At 44.3% G+C, this 21,022-nt stretch overlaps 1 protein-coding gene across 8 annotated transcripts in view; it reads left to right on the top strand.

Moving 5' to 3' along the window:
* Positions 1-19,024, top strand: part of LOC112236226 (lysyl oxidase homolog 3B-like) — an 85,542-nt gene extending 66,518 nt beyond the window's left edge. For 6 of the 8 annotated variants that reach the window (XM_042330387.1, XM_042330394.1, XM_042330391.1 and 3 more), the window contains 4 exons: positions 4,831-4,946; positions 5,492-5,628; positions 5,933-6,044; positions 15,497-19,024. In XM_042330387.1, coding sequence (XP_042186321.1) covers positions 4,831-4,946; positions 5,492-5,628; positions 5,933-6,044; positions 15,497-15,570 — 439 coding nt within the window. In that variant the 3' untranslated portion in view covers positions 15,571-19,024. The other 2 variants (XM_042330393.1, XM_042330392.1) reach the window with 2 other exon arrangements.
* The last annotated feature ends 1,998 nt before the right edge of the window (positions 19,025-21,022 follow it).

The raw sequence follows: 21,022 nt of genomic DNA, 5'->3' as shown, positions 1-21,022 counted from the left end.
GTACCTGCTTTAAGTTACAGGTTTACTGTGAACACTGAGGCTGTACCTGCTTTAAGTTACAGTTTTACTGTGAACACTGAGGCTGTAGCTGCTTTAAGTTACAGGTTTACTGTGAACACTGAGGCTGTACCTGCTTTACTGTGAACACTGAGGCTGTACCTGCTTTAAGTTACAGGTTTACTGTGAACACTGAGGCTGTAGCTGCTTTAAGTTACAGTTTTACTGTGAACACTGAGGCTGTAGCTGCTTTAAGTTACAGGTTTACTGTGAACACTGAGGCTGTACCTGCTTTACTGTGAACACTGAGGCTGTACCTGCTTTAAGTTACAGTTTTACTGTGAACACTGAGGCTGTACCTGCTTTAAGTTACAGTTTTACTGTGAACACTGAGGCTGTACCTGCTTTAAGTTACAGTTTTAACAGTGGTCAAGTAGGCTACTGTGGCTATTTGATCATAATGTAGGCCTACCAGAGTAGCCTACCATTAAAAACAATGGATAAAATGCATCCCATAACATTTTACCATGGAAATGTCTGTTCTATCATTCAGCCTACTGTAGCAGTTCAATGTGTTTGGTTCAATGTAGATCTACATTCCATGAGACTTACATACAAACATACAGGGCTTCACATGAACCTGTTTATCCACTTGTCCTTCAGACAAGGAGGTGACTGAACATGTTGTGTTGTTTGATGCAAGAAACCACTTTTCAAAATAAAATGCATCATTATTCCCTTAACATTATTCGTGAGAATCAGACAAATTAAGATACCCTCTGCCTATTGGCTATTTAGCTTATTCAATCATGTTGACAGGGAAAACTCTAGAACAACGGTCACCAACCTTTTCTGAGTCAAGACTTTAAAAAACATGACTTTAAAAAAAGAGTCTATGTAACATTAACTAATTAAAAACAGTTCTGTAGCAGTTTGTGCAGTAAGCTATAGGCCCAATACATTATCACTGCATATTGGCTTTGATTAAATTGCCCTGCCAATGAATGCATTGTTGTTCTGCCAATGTAAAAAGATATATTTCAAAATTTGAGGTAGACTATATGATCACACTGGTAATAGATCCGTTGTTGTATTACTTATGAAGCACAACTGAGTGAGAATACATTTGAAATCATTAGCTGGTACGATGGTGCCTGTATCTGATAGTCAGTCTCAGCAGAGGGAGAGAGCAGCAGACTGAGGGTCCGTCTCAGCAGAGGGAGAGAGCAGCAGACTGAGGGTCAGTCTCAGCAGAGGGAGAGAGCAGCAGACTGAGGGTCAGTCTCAGCAGAGGGAGAGGGCAGCAGACTGAGGGTCAGTCTCAGCAGAGGGAGAGAGCAGCAGACTGAGGGTCAGTCTCAGCAGAGGGAGAGAGCAGCAGACTGAGGGTCAGTCTCAGCAGAGGGAGAGAGCAGCAGACTGAGGGTCAGTCTCAGCAGAGGGAGAGAGCAGCAGACTGAGGGTCAGTCTCAGCAGAGGGAGAGAGCAGCAGACTGAGGGTCAGTCTCAGCAGAGGGAGAGGGCAGCAGACTGAGGGTCAGTCTCAGCAGAGGGAGAGAGCAGCAGACTGAGGGTCCGTCTCAGCAGAGGGAGAGAGCAGCAGACTGAGGGTCAGTCTCAGCAGAGGGAGAGAGCAGCAGACTGAGGGTCAGTCTCAGCAGAGGGAGAGAGCAGCAGACTGAGGGTCAGTCTCAGCAGAGGGAGAGAGCAGCAGACTGAGGGTCAGTCTCAGCAGAGGGAGAGAGCAGCAGACTGAGGGTCAGTCTCAGCAGAGGGAGAGAGCAGCAGACTGAGGGTCAGTCTCAGCAGAGGGAGAGAGCAGCAGACTGAGGGTCAGTCTCAGCAGAGGGAGAGAGCAGCAGACTGAGGGTCAGTCTCAGCAGAGGGAGAGGGCAGCAGACTGAGGGTCAGTCTCAGCAGAGGGAGAGAGCAGCAGACTGAGGGTCAGTCTCTCTCTCTAGTCGTGGTTTTGACATTTAGAAACAGTAGCTCTGTGCTGTATTCGTTGACAGTCTCTAGTCGTGGTTTTGACGTTTAGAAACAGTAGCTCTGTGCTGTATTCGTTGACAGTCTCTAGTCGTGGTTTTGACGTTTAGAAACAGTAGCTCTGTGCTGTATTCGTTGACAGTCTCTAGTCGTGGTTTTGACGTTTAGAAACAGTAGCTCTGTGCTGTATTCGTTGACAGTCTCTAGTCTCTACTCTCAGATCAGATACCCCTGACCTATACTCTCAGATCAGATATCCCTGACTATACTCTCAGATCAGATACCCCTGACCTATACTCTCAGATCAGATATCCCTGACTATACTCTCAGATCAGATAGCCCTGACCTATACTCTAAGATTAGATAGCCCTGACCTATACTCTCAGATCAGATAGCCCTGACCTATACTCTCAGATCAGATACCCCTGACCTATACTCTCAGATCAGATAGCCCTGACCTATACTGTCAGATCAGATACCCCTGACCTATACTGTCAGATCAGATAGCCCTGACCTATACTCTCAGATCAGATAGCCCTGACCTATACTCTCAGATCAGATACCCCTGACCTATACTCTCAGATCAGATACCCCTGACCTATACTCTCAGATCAGATAGCCCTGACCTATACTCTCAGATCAGATACCCCTGACCTATACTCTCAGATCAGATACCCCTGACCTATACTCTCAGATCAGATAGCCCTGACCTATACTCTCAGATCAGATACCCCTGACCTATACTGTCAGATCAGATACCCCTGACCTATACTGTCAGATCAGATACCCCTGACCTATACTGTCAGATCAGATAGCCCTGACCTATACTCTCAGATCAGATACCCCTGACCTATACTGTCAGATCAGATAGCCCTGACCTATACTCTCAGATCAGATACCCCTGACCTATACTCTCAATCAGATACCCCTGACCTATACTGTCAGATCAGATAGCCCTGACCTATACTCTCAATCAGATAGCCCTGACCTATACTCTCAGATTAGATAGCCCTGACCTATACTCTCAGATCAGATAGCCCTGACCTATACTGTCAGATCAGATAGCCCTGACCTATACTGTCAGATCAGATAGCCCTGACCTATACTCTCAATCAGATAGCCCTGACCTATACTGTCAGATCAGATAGCCCTGACCTATACTGTCAGATCAAATACCCCTGACCTATACCGTCAGATCAGATAGCCCTGACCTATACTCTCAGATTAGATAGCCCTGACCTATACTCTCAGATCAGATAGCCCTGACCTATACTGTCAGATCAGATAGCCCTGACCTATACTGTCAGATCAGATAGCCCTGACCTATACTGTCAGATCAGATAGCCCTGACCTATACTGTCAGATCAGATAGCCCTGACCTATACTCTCAATCAGATAGCCCTGACCTATACTGTCAGATCAGATAGCCCTGACCTATACTCTCAATCAGATAGCCCTGACCTATACTGTCAGATCAGATACCCCTGACCTATACTCTCAGATCAGATACCCCTGACCTATACTCTCAGATCAGATACCCCTGACCTATACTCTCAGATCAGATAGCCCTGACCTATACTGTCAGATCAGATACCCCTGACCTATACTCTCAGATCAGATACCCCTGACCTATACTCTCAGATCAGATAGCCCTGACCTATACTCTCAGATCAGATACCCCTGACCTATACTCTCAGATCAGATACCCCTGACCTATACTCTCAGATCAGATAGCCCTGACCTATACTCTCAGATTAGATACCCCTGACCTATACTCTCAGATCAGATACCCCTGACCTATACTCTCAGATCAGATAGCCCTGACCTATACTCTCAGATCAGATACCCCTGACCTATACTGTCAGATCAGATACCCCTGACCTATACTGTCAGATCAGATACCCCTGACCTATACTGTCAGATCAGATAGCCCTGACCTATACTCTCAGATCAGATACCCCTGACCTATACTGTCAGATCAGATAGCCCTGACCTATACTCTCAGATCAGATACCCCTGACCTATACTCTCAATCAGATACCCCTGACCTATACTGTCAGATCAGATAGCCCTGACCTATACTCTCAATCAGATAGCCCTGACCTATACTCTCAGATTAGATAGCCCTGACCTATACTCTCAGATCAGATAGCCCTGACCTATACTGTCAGATCAGATAGCCCTGACCTATACTGTCAGATCAGATAGCCCTGACCTATACTCTCAATCAGATAGCCCTGACCTATACTGTCAGATCAGATAGCCCTGACCTATACTGTCAGATCAAATACCCCTGACCTATACCGTCAGATCAGATAGCCCTGACCTATACTCTCAGATTAGATAGCCCTGACCTATACTCTCAGATCAGATAGCCCTGACCTATACTGTCAGATCAGATAGCCCTGACCTATACTGTCAGATCAGATAGCCCTGACCTATACTGTCAGATCAGATAGCCCTGACCTATACTGTCAGATCAGATAGCCCTGACCTATACTCTCAATCAGATAGCCCTGACCTATACTGTCAGATCAGATAGCCCTGACCTATACTCTCAATCAGATAGCCCTGACCTATACTGTCAGATCAGATAGCCCTGACCTATACTGTCAGATCAGATAGCCCTGACCTATACTGTCAGATCAGATAGCCCTGACCTATACTGTCAGATCAGATAGCCCTGACCTATACTGTCAGATCAGATAGCCCTGACCTATACTGTCAGATCAGATAGCCCTGACCTTTACTCTCAGATCAGATACCCCTGACCTATACTCTCAGATCAGATAGCCCTGACCTATACTCTCAGATCTGAGGTTCTACTGTTTTCTGTTCCCTATGCAGCCACTACCACAGCATGGATATCTTCACCCACTATGATCTGCTGTCGTCCAACGGGACCAAGGTGGCTGAGGGACACAAGGCCTCCTTCTGTCTGGAGGACACTGAGTGTCACGAAGGTGAGTCTGGGAGGGAAACTTATCAGAACAGAGTCTACTGGAGGTCCAGCCAATCAGAGTAGACTACTGGAGGTCCAGCCAATCGAAACATACTCCACTAGAGGGCCAGCCAATCAAACCGTCTTTATTTGGGTGTTAAGATCAGGGATATCTTATCCAACATTCAAAATGGAACATTCTGTATCCTGTTTCGGAGGATGTGTAATTGTTGGTGGTAGAAGTCTTATTGGTGTAATATGTGTTCTCCAGGTATCTCTAAGAGGTATGAGGGTTCTGTGTTCTCCAGGTATCTCTAAGAGGTATGAGTGTTCTGTGTTCTCCAGGTATCTCTAAGAGGTATGAGTGTTCTGTGTTCTCCAGGTATCTCCAAGAGGTATGAGTGTTCTGTGTTCTCCAGGTATCTCTAAGAGGTATGAGTGTTCTGTGTTCTCCAGATATCTCTAAGAGGTATGAGGGTTCTGTGTTCTCCAGGTATCTCTAAGAGGTATGAGGGTTCTGTGTTCTCCAGGTATCTCTAAGAGGTATGAGGGTTCTGTGTTCTCCAGGTATCTCTAAGAGGTATGAGTGTGCTAACTTCGGAGAGCAGGGCATCACCGTGGGGTGTTGGGACCTGTATCGCCATGACATCGACTGCCAGTGGATCGACATCACCGACATCAAACCAGGAAACTACATCTTACAGGTGAACAACCTTGTCTTCTATTGCTGTTAAAACATTGTGGGGAGGCCCTGAATCAGACTAAACATCGAAAAACTGGAAACTGCGTGAGGTTATAAATATTGCAAACTACACATATGAGTTGTCAAACAGTGCTTCCCCAAAAAATATCAAAATCAAACTTGTGCTGCCGATATTCTGTCTGCATTTAATTGGACCCTTTGAAGAGTCAGACTAAGTGCAGACTACGGAGTGACAGAAGAACAGTGGCTTAATGATGTGAACTCAATATTATTTACTAATTGTGTTTGATGTTCCATCATTTCAGATTGTGATCAATCCAAACTTTGAAGTGGCAGAGAGTGACTTCACCAACAACGCCATGAAATGCAATTGCAAATACGACGGACACCGGATCTGGCTTCACAATTGCCATATGGGTGAGAAGCTCTACCTCTATATTTGTCATGGAAAACTGACCTGGGTCTATAAGGGCAGCCTGTTACTGACCTGGGTCTATAAGGGCATCCTGTTACTGACCTGGGTCTATAAGGGCATCCTGTTACTGACCTGGGTCTATAAGGGCATCCTGTTACTGACCTGGGTCTATAAGGGCAGCCTGTTACGGACCTGGGTCTATAAGGACAGCCTGATACTGACCTGGGTCTATAAGGGCATCCTGTTACTGACCTGGGTCTATATGGGCAGCCTGTTACTGACCTGGGTCTATAAGGGCATCCTGTTACTGACCTGGGTCTATAAGGGCATCCTGTTACTGACCTGGGTCTATAAGGGCAGCCTGTTACTGACCTGGGTCTATAAGGGCATCCTGTTACTGACCTGGGTCTATAAGGGCATCCTGTTACTGACCTGGGTCTATAAGGGCAGCCTGTTACTGACCTGGGTCTATAAGGACAGCCTGATACTGACCTGGGTCTATAAGGGCATCCTGTTACTGACCTGGGTCTATAAGGGCAGCCTGTTACTGACCTGGGTCTATAAGGACAGCCTGATACTGACCTGGGTCTATAAGGGCATCCTGATACTGACCTGGGTCTATAAGGGAAGCCTGTTACTGACCTGGGTCTATAAGGTCATCCTGATACTGACCTGCGTCCATAAGGGCAGCCTGATACTGACCTGGGTCTATAAGGGCAGCCTTTTACTGACCTGGGTCTATAAGGACAGCCTGATACTGACCTGGGTCTATAAGGACAGCCTAAAACTGACCTGGGTCTATAAGGGCAGCCTGTTACTGACCTCGGTCTATAAGGGCATCCTGTTACTGACCTGGGTCTATAAGGGCAGCCTGTTACTGACCTGGGTCTATAAGGGCATCCTGTTACTGACCTGGGTCTATAAGGGCAGCCTGTTACTGACCTGGGTCTATAAGGACAGCCTGATACTGACCTGGGTCTATAAGGGCATCCTGTTACTGACCTGGGTCTATATGGGCAGCCTGTTACTGACCTGGGTCTATAAGGGCATCCTGTTACTGACCTGGGTCTATAAGGGCAGCCTGATACTGACCTGGGTCTATAAGGGCATCCTGATACTGACCTGGGTCTATAAGGTCATCCTGATACTGACCTGGGTCTATAAGGGCATCCTGTTACTGACCTGGGTCTATAAGGGCATCCTGTTACTGACCTGGGTCTATAAGGGCAGCCTGTTACTGATCTGGGTCTATAAGGTCATCCTGATACTGACCTGCGTCCATAAGGACAGCCTGATACTGACCGGGGTCTATAAGGGCATCCTGATACTGACCTGGGTCTATAAGGGAAGCCTGTTACTGACCTGGGTCTATAAGGTCATCCTGATACTGACCTGCGTCCATAAGGGCAGCCTGATACTGACCTGGGTCTATAAGGGCAGCCTTTTACTGACCTGGGTCTATAAGGACAGCCTGATACTGACCTGGGTCTATAAGGACAGCCTGATACTGACCTGGGTCTATAAGGGCAGCCTGTTACTGACCTGGGTCTATAAGGGCATCCTGTTACTGACCTGGGTCTATAAGGGCAGCCTGTTACTGACCTGGGTCTATAAGGGCATCCTGTTACTGACCTGGGTCTATAAGGGCAGCCTGTTACTGACCTGGGTCTATAAGGACAGCCTGATACTGACCTGGGTCTATAAGGGCATCCTGTTACTGACCTGGGTCTATATGGGCAGCCTGTTACTGACCTGGGTCTATAAGGGCATCCTGTTACTGACCTGGGTCTATAAGGGCAGCCTGATACTGACCTGGGTCTATAAGGGCATCCTGATACTGACCTGGGTCTATAAGGGCATCCTGATACTGACCTGGGTCTATAAGGGCATCCTGTTACTGACCTGGGTCTATAAGGGCATCCTGTTACTGACCTGGGTCTATAAGGGCATCCTGTTACTGACCTGGGTCTATAAGGGCAGCCTGTTACTGACCTGGGTCTATAAGGTCATCCTGATACTGACCTGCGTCCATAAGGGCAGCCTGATACTGACCTGGGTCTATAAGGGCAGCCTGTTACTGACCTGGGTCTATAAGGACAGCCTGATACTGACCTGGGTCTATAAGGACAGCCTGTTACTGACCTGGGTCTATAAGGGCAGCCTGTTACTGACCTGGGTCTATAAGGGCAGCCTGTTACTGACCTGGGTCTATAAGGGCATCCTGTTACTGACCTGGGTCTATAAGGGCATCCTGTTACCCTCTCCTCCAATTCCCCCAGCCTGTCCTAAACTCTCCTCCATTACCTCCAGCCTGTCCTAGCCTCTCCTCCAGTACCCCCAGCCTGTCCTAACCTCTCCTCCATTACCCCCAGCCTGTCCTAACCGCTCCTCTAGTACCCCCAGCCTGTCCTAACCCCTCCTCCATTACCCTCAGCCTGTCCTAACCTCTCCTCCAATACCCCCAGCCTGTCCTAACCTCTCCTCCAGTACCCCCAGCCTGTCCTAACCTCTCCTCCAATACCCCTAGCCTGTCCTAACCTCTCCTCCAGTACCCCCAGCCTATCCTAACCTCTCCTCCAGTACCCCCAGCCTATCCTAACCTCTCCTCCAGTACCCCCAGCCTATCCTAACCTCTCCTCCAGTACCCCCAGCCTGTCCTAACCTCTCCTCCAGTACCCCCAGCCTGTCCTAACCTCTCCTCCAATACCCCTAGCCTGTCCTAACCTCTCCTCCAGTACCCCCAGCCTGTCCTAACCTCTCCTCCAGTACCCCCAGCCAGTCCACTTCTTTGATCATTCCAGAACTAGCACCACTGATTCAAATGGTCACTGAATCATCAAGCCCCTCATTAGTTAAATCAGCTAGTTTCACATAGGTGGACTGGCTGGGGGGAACTTGACGGGTTTGGGAAACACTTCCCTAGTTTGTTCCAGACTCTTCCATTGCTTTCTGTCTCTTGTTCCAGACTCTTCCATTACCTTTTGTCTCTTGTTCCAGACTCTTCCATTACCTTTTGTCTCTTGTTCCAGACTCTTCCATTACCTTTTGTCTCTTGTTCCAGACTCTTCCATTGCTTTCTGTCTATTGTACCAGACTCTTCCATTGCTTTCTGTCTCTTGTTCCAGACTCTTCCACTGCTTTCTGTCTCTTGTTCCAGACTCTTCCATTGCTTTCTGTCTCTTGTTCCAGACTCTTCCACTGCTTTCTGTCTCTTGTTCCAAACTCTTCCATTGCTTTCTGTCTCTTGTACCAGACTCTTCCATTGCTTTCTGTCTCTTGTTCCAGACTCTTCCATTGCTTTCTGTCTCTTGTTCCAGACTCTTCCATTACCTTTTGTCTCTTGTTCCAGACTCTTCCATTACCTTTCTGTCTCTTGTTCCAAACTCTTCCATTGCTTTCTGTCTCTTGTTCCAGACTCTTCCATTACCTTTCTGTCTCTTGTTCCAAACTCTTCCATTGCTTTCTGTCTCTTGTTCCAGACTCTTCCATTGCTTTCTGTCTCTTGTACCAGACTCTTCCATTGCCTTTTGTCTCTTGTTCCAGACTCTTCCATTGCTTTCTGTCTATTGTACCAGACTCTTCCATTGCTTTCTGTCTATTGTACCAGACTCTTCCATTGCCTTTTGTCTCTTGTTCCAGACTCTTCCATTGCTTTCTGTCTATTGTACCAGACTCTTCCATTGCTTTCTGTCTATTGTACCAGACTCTTCCATTGCTTTCTGTCTCTTGTTCCAGACTCTTCCATTGCTTTCTGTCTCTTGTTCCAGACTCTTCCATTGCTTTCTGTCTCTTGTACCAGACTCTTCCATTACCTTTTGTCTCTTGTTCCAGACTCTTCCATTACCTTTTGTCTCTTGTACCAGACTCTTCCATTACCTTTTGTCTCTTGTACCAGACTCTTCCATTGCTTTCTGTCTATTGTACCAGACTCTTCCATTGCTTTCTGTCTCTTGTTCCAGACTCTTCCATTGCCTTTTGTCTCTTGTACCAGACTCTTCCATTGCTTTCTGTCTATTGTACCAGACTCTTCCATTGCCTTTTGTCTCTTGTACCAGACTCTTCCATTGCCTTTTGTCTCTTGTTCCAGACTCTTCCATTGCCTTTTGTCTCTTGTACCAGACTCTTCCGTTGCCTTTTGTCTCTTGTACCAGACTCTTCCATTACCTTTTGTCTCTTGTACCAGACTCTTCCATTACCTTTTGTCTCTTGTTCCAGACTCTTCCATTGCTTTCTGTCTCTTGTACCAGACTCTTCCATTGCTTTCTGTCTCTTGTACCAGACTCTTCCATTGCCTTTTGTCTCTTGTACCAGACTCTTCCATTGCCTTTTGTCTCTTGTACCAGACTCTTCCATTGCCTTTTGTCTCTTGTACCAGACTCTTCCATTGCCTTTTGTCTCTTGTACCAGACTCTTCCATTACCTTTTGTCTCTTGTTCCAGACTCTTCCATTACCTTTTGTCTCTTGTTCCAGACTCTTCCATTACCTTTTGTCTCCAGACTCTTCCATTGCTTTCTGTCTCTTGTTCCAGACTCTTCCATTACCTTTTGTCTCTTGTTCCAGACTCTTCCATTGCCTTTTGTCTCTTGTTCCAGACTCTTCCATTGCCTTTTGTCTCTTGTTCCAAACTCTTCCATTGCTTTCTGTCTCTTGTTCCAGACTCTTCCATTACCTTTTGTCTCTTGTTCCAGACTCTTCCATTACCTTTTGTCTCTTGTTCCAGACTCTTCCATTGCTTTCTGTCTCTTGTTCCAGACTCTTCCATTGCTTTCTGTCTCTTGTTCCAGACTCTTCCATTGCTTTCTGTCTCTTGTTCCAGACTCTTCCATTGCTTTCTGTCTCTTGTTCCAGACTCTTCCATTGCTTTCTGTCTCTTGTACCAGACTCTTCCATTGCTTTCTGTCTCTTGTTCCAGACTCTTCCATTGCTTTCTGTCTCTTGTTCCAGACTCTTCCATTGCTTTCTGTCTCTTGTACCAGACTCTTCCATTACCTTTTGTCTCTTGTTCCAGACTCTTCCATTGCCTTTTGTCTCTTGTTCCAGACTCTTCCATTGCTTTCTGTCTCTTGTTCCAGACTCTTCCATTGCCTTTTGTCTCTTGTTCCAGACTCTTCCATTACCTTTTGTCTCTTGTTCCAGACTCTTCCATTACCTTTTGTCTCTTGTTCCAGACTCTTCCATTGCCTTTTGTCTCTTGTTCCAGACTCTTCCATTACCTTTTGTCTCTTGTTCCAGACTCTTCCATTACCTTTTGTCTCTTGTTCCAGACTCTTCCATTGCTTTCTGTCTCTTGTACCAGACTCTTCCATTGCCTTTTGTCTCTTGTTCCAGACTCTTCCATTACCTTTTGTCTCTTGTTCCAGACTCTTCCATTGCCTTTTGTCTCTTGTTCCAGACTCTTTCATTGCCTTTTGTCTCTTGTTCCAGACTCTTCCATTGCCTTTTGTCTCTTGTTCCAGACTCTTCCATTACCTTTTGTCTCTTGTTCCAGACTCTTCCATTACCTTTTGTCTCTTGTTCCAGACTCTTCCATTGCTTTCTGTCTCTTGTACCAGACTCTTCCATTGCTTTCTGTCTCTTGTTCCAGACTCTTCCATTGCTTTCTGTCTCTTGTTCCAGACTCTTCCATTGCTTTCTGTCTCTTGTACCAGACTCTTCCATTGCTTTCTGTCTCTTGTTCCAGACTCTTCCATTGCTTTCTGTCTCTTGTTCCAGACTCTTCCATTGCTTTCTGTCTCTTGTACCAGACTCTTCCATTACCTTTTGTCTCTTGTTCCAGACTCTTCCATTGCCTTTTGTCTCTTGTTCCAGACTCTTCCATTGCTTTCTGTCTCTTGTTCCAGACTCTTCCATTGCCTTTTGTCTCTTGTTCCAGACTCTTCCATTACCTTTTGTCTCTTGTTCCAGACTCTTCCATTGCCTTTTGTCTCTTGTTCCAGACTCTTCCATTGCCTTTTGTCTCTTGTTCCAGACTCTTCCATTACCTTTTGTCTCTTGTTCCAGACTCTTCCATTACCTTTTGTCTCTTGTTCCAGACTCTTCCATTGCTTTCTGTCTCTTGTACCAGACTCTTCCATTACCTTTTGTCTCTTGTTCCAGACTCTTCCATTGCCTTTTGTCTCTTGTTCCAGACTCTTCCATTGCTTTCTGTCTCTTGTTCCAGACTCTTCCATTGCCTTTTGTCTCTTGTTCCAGACTCTTCCATTACCTTTTGTCTCTTGTTCCAGACTCTTCCATTGCCTTTTGTCTCTTGTTCCAGACTCTTCCATTGCTTTCTGTCTCTTGTTCCAGACTCTTCCATTACCTTTTGTCTCTTGTTCCAGACTCTTCCATTACCTTTTGTCTCTTGTTCCAGACTCTTCCATTGCTTTCTGTCTCTTGTTCCAGACTCTTCCATTGCCTTTTGTCTCTTGTACCAGACTCTTCCATTGCTTTCTGTCTATTGTACCAGACTCTTCCATTGCCTTTTGTCTCTTGTACCAGACTCTTCCATTGCCTTTTGTCTCTTGTTCCAGACTCTTCCATTGCCTTTTGTCTCTTGTACCAGACTCTTCCATTGCCTTTTGTCTCTTGTACCAGACTCTTCCATTACCTTTTGTCTCTTGTACCAGACTCTTCCATTACCTTTTGTCTCTTGTTCCAGACTCTTCCATTGCTTTCTGTCTCTTGTACCAGACTCTTCCATTGCTTTCTGTCTCTTGTACCAGACTCTTCCATTGCCTTTTGTCTCTTGTACCAGACTCTTCCATTGCCTTTTGTCTCTTGTACCAGACTCTTCCATTGCCTTTTGTCTCTTGTACCAGACTCTTCCATTGCCTTTTGTCTCTTGTACCAGACTCTTCCATTACCTTTTGTCTCTTGTTCCAGACTCTTCCATTACCTTTTGTCTCTTGTTCCAGACTCTTCCATTACCTTTTGTCTCTTGTTCCAGACTCTTCCATTGCTTTCTGTCTCTTGTTCCAGACTCTTCCATTACCTTTTGTCTCTTGTTCCAGACTCTTCCATTGCCTTTTGTCTCTTGTTCCAGACTCTTCCATTGCCTTTTGTCTCTTGTTCCAGACTCTTCCATTGCTTTCTGTCTCTTGTTCCAGACTCTTCCATTACCTTTTGTCTCTTGTTCCAGACTCTTCCATTGCCTTTTGTCTCTTGTTCCAGACTCTTCCATTGCTTTCTGTCTCTTGTTCCAGACTCTTCCATTGCTTTCTGTCTCTTGTTCCAGACTCTTCCATTGCTTTCTGTCTCTTGTTCCAGACTCTTCCATTGCTTTCTGTCTCTTGTTCCAGACTCTTCCATTGCTTTCTGTCTCTTGTTCCAGACTCTTCCATTGCTTTCTGTCTCTTGTACCAGACTCTTCCATTACCTTTTGTCTCTTGTTCCAGACTCTTCCATTGCCTTTTGTCTCTTGTTCCAGACTCTTCCATTGCTTTCTGTCTCTTGTTCCAGACTCTTCCATTGCCTTTTGTCTCTTGTTCCAGACTCTTCCATTACCTTTTGTCTCTTGTTCCAGACTCTTCCATTACCTTTTGTCTCTTGTTCCAGACTCTTCCATTGCCTTTTGTCTCTTGTTCCAGACTCTTCCATTACCTTTTGTCTCTTGTTCCAGACTCTTCCATTACCTTTTGTCTCTTGTTCCAGACTCTTCCATTGCTTTCTGTCTCTTGTACCAGACTCTTCCATTGCCTTTTGTCTCTTGTTCCAGACTCTTCCATTACCTTTTGTCTCTTGTTCCAGACTCTTCCATTGCCTTTTGTCTCTTGTTCCAGACTCTTTCATTGCCTTTTGTCTCTTGTTCCAGACTCTTCCATTGCCTTTTGTCTCTTGTTCCAGACTCTTCCATTACCTTTTGTCTCTTGTTCCAGACTCTTCCATTACCTTTTGTCTCTTGTTCCAGACTCTTCCATTGCTTTCTGTCTCTTGTACCAGACTCTTCCATTGCTTTCTGTCTCTTGTTCCAGACTCTTCCATTGCTTTCTGTCTCTTGTTCCAGACTCTTCCATTGCTTTCTGTCTCTTGTACCAGACTCTTCCATTGCTTTCTGTCTCTTGTTCCAGACTCTTCCATTGCTTTCTGTCTCTTGTTCCAGACTCTTCCATTGCTTTCTGTCTCTTGTACCAGACTCTTCCATTACCTTTTGTCTCTTGTTCCAGACTCTTCCATTGCCTTTTGTCTCTTGTTCCAGACTCTTCCATTGCTTTCTGTCTCTTGTTCCAGACTCTTCCATTGCCTTTTGTCTCTTGTTCCAGACTCTTCCATTACCTTTTGTCTCTTGTTCCAGACTCTTCCATTGCCTTTTGTCTCTTGTTCCAGACTCTTCCATTGCCTTTTGTCTCTTGTTCCAGACTCTTCCATTACCTTTTGTCTCTTGTTCCAGACTCTTCCATTACCTTTCTGTCTCTTGTTCCAAACTCTTCCATTGCTTTCTGTCTCTTGTTCCAGACTCTTCCATTACCTTTTGTCTCTTGTTCCAGACTCTTCCATTGCCTTTTGTCTCTTGTTCCAAACTCTTCCATTGCTTTCTGTCTCTTGTTCCAGACTCTTCCATTACCTTTTGTCTCTTGTTCCAGACTCTTCCATTACCTTTTGTCTCTTGTTCCAGACTCTTCCATTACCTTTCTGTCTCTTGTTCCAAACTCTTCCATTGCTTTCTGTCTCTTGTTCCAGACTCTTCCATTACCTTTTGTCTCTTGTTCCAGACTCTTCCATTGCTTTCTGTCTCTTGTTCCAAACTCTTCCATTGCTTTCTGTCTCTTGTTCCAGACTCTTCCATTACCTTTTGTCTCTTGTTCCAGACTCTTCCATTACCTTTTGTCTCTTGTTCCAGACTCTTCCATTGCCTTTTGTCTCTTGTTCCAGACTCTTCCATTGCTTTCTGTCTCTTGTTCCAGACTCTTCCATTGCCTTTTGTCTCTTGTTCCAGACTCTTCCATTACCTTTTGTCTCTTGTTCCAGACTCTTCCATTGCCTTTTGTCTCTTGTTCCAGACTCTTCCATTGCTTTCTGTCTCTTGTTCCAGACTCTTCCATTACCTTTTGTCTCTTGTTCCAGACTCTTCCATTGCTTTCTGTCTCTTGTACCAGACTCTTCCATTGCTTTCTGTCTCTTGTTCCAGACTCTTCCATTGCTTTCTGTCTCTTGTTCCAGACTCTTCCATTACCTTTTGTCTCTTGTTCCAGACTCTTCCATTACCTTTTGTCTCTTGTTCCAGACTCTTCCATTGCCTTCTGTCTCTTGTTCCAGACTCTTCCATTACCTTTTGTCTCTTGTTCCAGACTCTTCCATTACCTTTTGTCTCTTGTTCCAGACTCTTCCATTGCCTTTTGTCTCTTGTTCCAGACTCTTCCATTGCTTTCTGTCTCTTGTTCCAGACTCTTCCATTGCCTTTTGTCTCTTGTACCAGACTCTTCCATTGCTTTCTGTCTCTGACTATTGTGTTCTGTTGTGTCATTGCCCCGACAGGTGATGCCTTCAGTGAGGAGGCAGAGAGGAGGTTTGAGAAGTACCCAGGGCAGTTCAACAATCAGATCTCATAATCCTCCTAGCAACACACCAATCTGTTCCAGACCCATGTACAAACCAAAGACGAGGGCTGATGCCTTTCATCATGTTAAACAATGGGACAACCAATCACCCTTCATCACCTAGCTACCTATCAGAACCAACCATTCATCATCAGATCACAAAGCAACCAACCAATCACACACCTAAATTCCACAAGGCAGCAGTCTGATCTGAAGGATCCATGCCAAAGTCATGTTGTATTGTGAATGTGTTGGTGTGTGTCTCAGTTAGTATTATTGTTATATTATACTGGAATACTCAGTGCTTGGTTTTCAAAAACAAACTTACTTTAGATGTTTTGTTCAAATGTGAGTATATTATGTTACATTGCGTGACAGAAGAACAATTCATAAGCTTTCATACAACTAGTCTTAATGTGATTTATTGATATGCAACCTTTTTTCATTCACGTTTTGTTTAAGTTATGAATGAAGTTTTATTTTTATAGCCAGTCTAGTTTTGAAAGGTGCTCCAGGAGAAGACCTCATTGTTCTAACAGCATGAGGCATCAGTCAGAGAACCATTCTACTGCCTCTCCTCATAGACTTAGATAGACAGCTCTAAAGCCCTAAAGCACAGCAGCGCCATTGAGGACTTTCACCATACTGAAGTAGTCAACTGGGTGGGACTTCCTATTGGTTAAGGAATGATCACATGATTCCGCCCAGGTCATCAGGAGGGATCAGCCAATGAATTATACTCCTGAGCAAACATTCCGTAACTCCAGGGGGCAGTAAATCCCCAACCATGTCTTTATACCTGTTCAGACAACACCCTGGGGGCAGTAAATCCCCAACCTTGTCTTTATACCTGTTCAGACACAGCCTCCAGGGGGCAGTAAATCCCCAACCTTGTCTTTATACCTGTTCAGACACAGCCTCCAGGGGGCAGTAAATCCCCAACCTTGTCTTTATACCTGTACAGACACAGCCTCCAGGGGGCAGTATGCATGTTTGTTAACCAACTCATAGAAGTCATAGAGAATGTCTTTAATGGTGCCGCCCATGCTGTCAAAAAAGCTATTATGGCTCAGATGTAAAGACACCTCCTTTATCAACCTCTTTGATCTCCATGCAGTTCTGCTATAGATCATAGTCAAGATCTAATTGTTAAGTGTTAAACCATCCACCCCTAGTCAAGTGTTAAACCATCCACCTCTAGTCAAGTGTTAAACCATCCACCCCTAGTCAAGTGTTAAACCATCCACCCCTAGTCAAGTGTTAAACCATCCACCCCTAGTCAAGTGTTAAACCATCCACCCCTAGTCAAGTGTTAAACCATCCACCCCTAGTCAAGTGTTAAACCATCCACCCCTAGTCAAGTGTTGAACCATCCACCCCTAGTCAAGTGTTAAACCATCCACCCCTAGTCAAGTGTTAAACCATCCACCCCTAGTCAAGTGTTAAACCATCCACCCCTAGTCAAGTGTTAAACCATCCACCCCTAGTCAAGTGTTAAACCATCCACCCCTAGTCAAGTGTTAAACCATCCACCCCTAGTCAAGTGTTAAACCATCCACCCCTAGTCAAGTGTTAAACCATCCACCCCTAGTCAAGTGTGTCATTGTGCCTGATTGTACCATCGGGTGTTTTAACGCGGTGCTCAGACCTAGTGGGACCTAGTGGTCTCTTATGGTTTCAGCTGGTTGAGGAGTTCCTATGGGGATATAGTTTAGATTTGCTTTTACGCAAAGGGGACGATTCCGACGTAGGAATTTACACCTTCCCACGCAGGCCTTTCCTACACACTTCTCAGTATTTGGTATTCAGACTTTGCTTATTCAGTCTTGTAATGCGCTCTGCAGGCGTGGTTCCCTTGCGCTCTGAATAAACGTCATTCAACCGAGGAAAACCCTCCCACTTGCTGCCCAACAGATGTTCTCATGGAGTTTTTATTCAATAGGGTTTTCAGTATATTTATCTGAAGCCATCCCTTTAAATACTGTGTACCTTTTAATGTTGTCGACAGACTAGACTACATGGAGACAACGGGTTCTGGGATCAATTTAAAAAAATATATATATATTTACAACAAAATATATATATATACAACAGTATATATATATATACAACAAAATTAAAAGGTACACTGTATTTAAAGGGATGGCTTCAGATAAATATATATATTTTGATGGTTTTCTCTCATGTAAAGGGGGTGGAATTATGTCAATGTTAGAATACAGCGTATCTGTAGACACATCTCATGTCTTAGCTTTCCAACCCAAACGAATAGCGTTGATATTCTCATGCTGATGTTCAAGGTCAGAATACACAGACAGGGTGCTATTCTCATGCTGATGTTCAAGGTCAGAATACACAGACAGGGTGCTATTCTCATGCTGATGTTCAAGGTCAGAATACACAGACAGGGTGCTATTCTCATGCTGATGTTCAAGGTCAGAATACACAGACAGGGTGCTATTCTCATGCTGATGTTCAAGGTCAGAATACACAGACAGGGTGCTATTCTCATGCTGATGTTCAAGGTCAGAATACACAGACAGGGTTCTATTCTCATGCTGATGTTCAAGGTCAGAATACACAGGCAGGGTGCTATTCTCATGCTGATGTTCAAGGTCAGAATACACAGACAGGGTGCTATTCTCATGCTGATGTTCAAGGTCAGAATACACAGACAGGGTGCTATTCTCATGCTGATGTTCAAGGTCAGAATACACAGACAGGGTGCTATTCTCATGCTGATGTTCAAGGTCAGAATACACAGGCAGGGTGCTATTCTCATGCTGATGTTCAAGGTCAGAATACACAGACAGGGTGCTATTCTCATGCTGATGTTCAAGGTCAGAATACACAGACAGGGTGCTATTCTCATGCTGATGTTCAAGGTCAGAATACACAGACAGGGTGCTATTCTCATGCTGATGTTCAAGGTCAGAATACACAGACAGGGTGCTATTCTCATGCTGATGTTCAAGGTCAGAATACACAGACAGGGTGCTATTCTCATGCTGATGTTCAAGGTCAGAATACACAGACAGGGTGCTATTCTCATGCTGATGTTCAAGGTCAGAATACACAGACAGGGTGCTATTCTCATGCTGATGTTCAAGGTCAGAATACACAGACAGGGTGCTATTCTCATGCTGATGTTCAAGGTCAGAATACACAGACAGGGTGCTATTCTCATGCTGATGTTCAAGGTCAGAATACACAGACAGGGTGCTATTCTCATGCTGATGTTCAAGGTCAGAATACACAGACAGGGTACATGAAAAGGGAATAACGTTCCATTTACGAGCTCTTACCTCGGGTCGGATTCGGCCTGATACAGCACAGACCTGAAAGTGAATCATATTTGTGAATGTATTTATTGTCCAGTGTTTCCAGGTGCTAAAGGATTATTATGCCAGACTGAGATAAGGGATATTCATTAGGCTATGATACATTAAACAACAGGCTGACTGACTGACTGACTGTGTTGTGTGTCTGTATACCTTAGGATACATTACCTTTAAAACAACACAGGAACCGAATGCATTACCTTTAAAACAACACAGGAACCTAATACATTACCTTTAAAACAACGCAGGAACCTAATGCATTACCTTTAAAACAACACAGGAACCTAATACATTACCTTTAAAACAACACAGGAACCGAATGCATTACCTTTAAAACAACACAGGAACCTAATACATTACCTTTAAAACAACACAGGAACCGAATGCATTACCTTTAAAACAACACAGGAACCTGATACATTACCTTTAAAACAACACAGGAACCTAATACATTACCTTTAAAACAACACAGGAACCTAATACATTACCTTTAAAACAACACAGGAACCGAATGCATTACCTTTAAAACAACACAGGAACCTAATACATTACCTTTAAAACAACACAGGAACCTAATACATTACCTTTAAAACAACACAGGAACCTAATACATTACCTTTAAAACAACACAGGAACCTAATACATTACCTTTAAAACAACACAGGAACATAATACATTACCTTTAAAACAACACAGGAACCGAATGCATTACCTTTAAAACAACACAGGAACCTAATACATTACCTTTAAAACAACACAGGAACCGAATGCATTACCTTTAAAACAACACAGGAACCTGATACATTACCTTTAAAACAACACAGGAACCTAATACATTACCTTTAAAACAACACAGGAACCTGATACATTACCTTTAAAACAACACAGGAACCTAATACATTACCTTTAAAACAACACAGGAACCTGATACATTACCTTTAAAACAACACAGGAACCTAATACATTACCTTTAAAACAACACAGGAACCTGATACATTACCTTTAAAACAACACAGGAACCTGATACATTACCTTTAAAACAACACAGGAACCTGATACATTACCTTTAAAACAAAACAGGAATCTTTATACAGTACCTTTAAAACAACACAGAAACCTAATACATTACCAAGACGCTAACATACTACCTGCATTACCAAATAAGCCAATCAGTCAAGAACAGTGAAACGTGTGTTGATGTACTGTCATTTCTTGTGGATAGAAAGTAACATACCAGAGATTTTCTGTTCTGGGATGCCAAGAATAGTAGAATAGTATATCTGTATCTGACTTTAAGACTTGGAAACGTCAACATCTTCAAAAAGCCTGTTGTGAAGTCAGCGTAAAAATCTTGAGCTCACAACTGATACATTATCTTATAGTGAAAAGCTTTGTATCCTTGGATTGAATCTGATCAGGCATGTAGATCATGCAGCTTTAAGGCAATGTTACCGTGTTCGGGATGACACATTTCAGATGTCGGCTCAATCAGAAAGAAATTACCTAGAGTCTAAGCCGCATTGAATAACAGATTCATACATGGAAAGACACATAGTCAACAAAATAAATAAATCAAGTTTGTTTTGAAATGTCTTTCCTATACAGTGCATTCTGAAAGAAGTTTGGAACCACCAAGCCTCTTCCTAGAGCTGGGCGTCCTGCCAAACTGAGCAATTCGGGGAGAAGGGCCTTGGTCAGGGAGGTGACCAAGAACCCGATAGTCACTCTGACAGAGCTCCAGAGTTCCTCTGTGAAGAAGGGAGAACCTTCCAGAAGGACAACCATCCCTGCAGGGCTCCACCAATCAGGCCTTTATGGTAGAGTGGCCAGACGGAAGCCACTCCTCAGTGGTTAGGGTTAAATCAAATCAAATCAAATCAAAGCCTACCTACCGGTTAGAATAGTTTCAGACAGCAGCCATTCAAAGGAAAGGTCTATACTGTACACTAGGCTGGGGATAGCTACTTATACATGTACTTATACATGTATATACACACCAACATCTATAAAATAAACATGATGAAGAGGTCTATACTGTACACTAGGCTGGGGATAGCTACTTATACATGTATATACACACCAACATCTATAAAATAAACATGATGAAGAGGTCTATACTGTAC

Source organism: Oncorhynchus tshawytscha, linkage group LG11 (assembly GCF_018296145.1).
Source record: "Oncorhynchus tshawytscha isolate Ot180627B linkage group LG11, Otsh_v2.0, whole genome shotgun sequence".
In the NCBI taxonomy this organism is placed as follows: Eukaryota; Metazoa; Chordata; class Actinopteri; order Salmoniformes; family Salmonidae; genus Oncorhynchus; species Oncorhynchus tshawytscha.
Note: the sequence above shows the minus strand (reverse complement) of the source record. Positions and strands in the feature narration are given on the sequence as shown.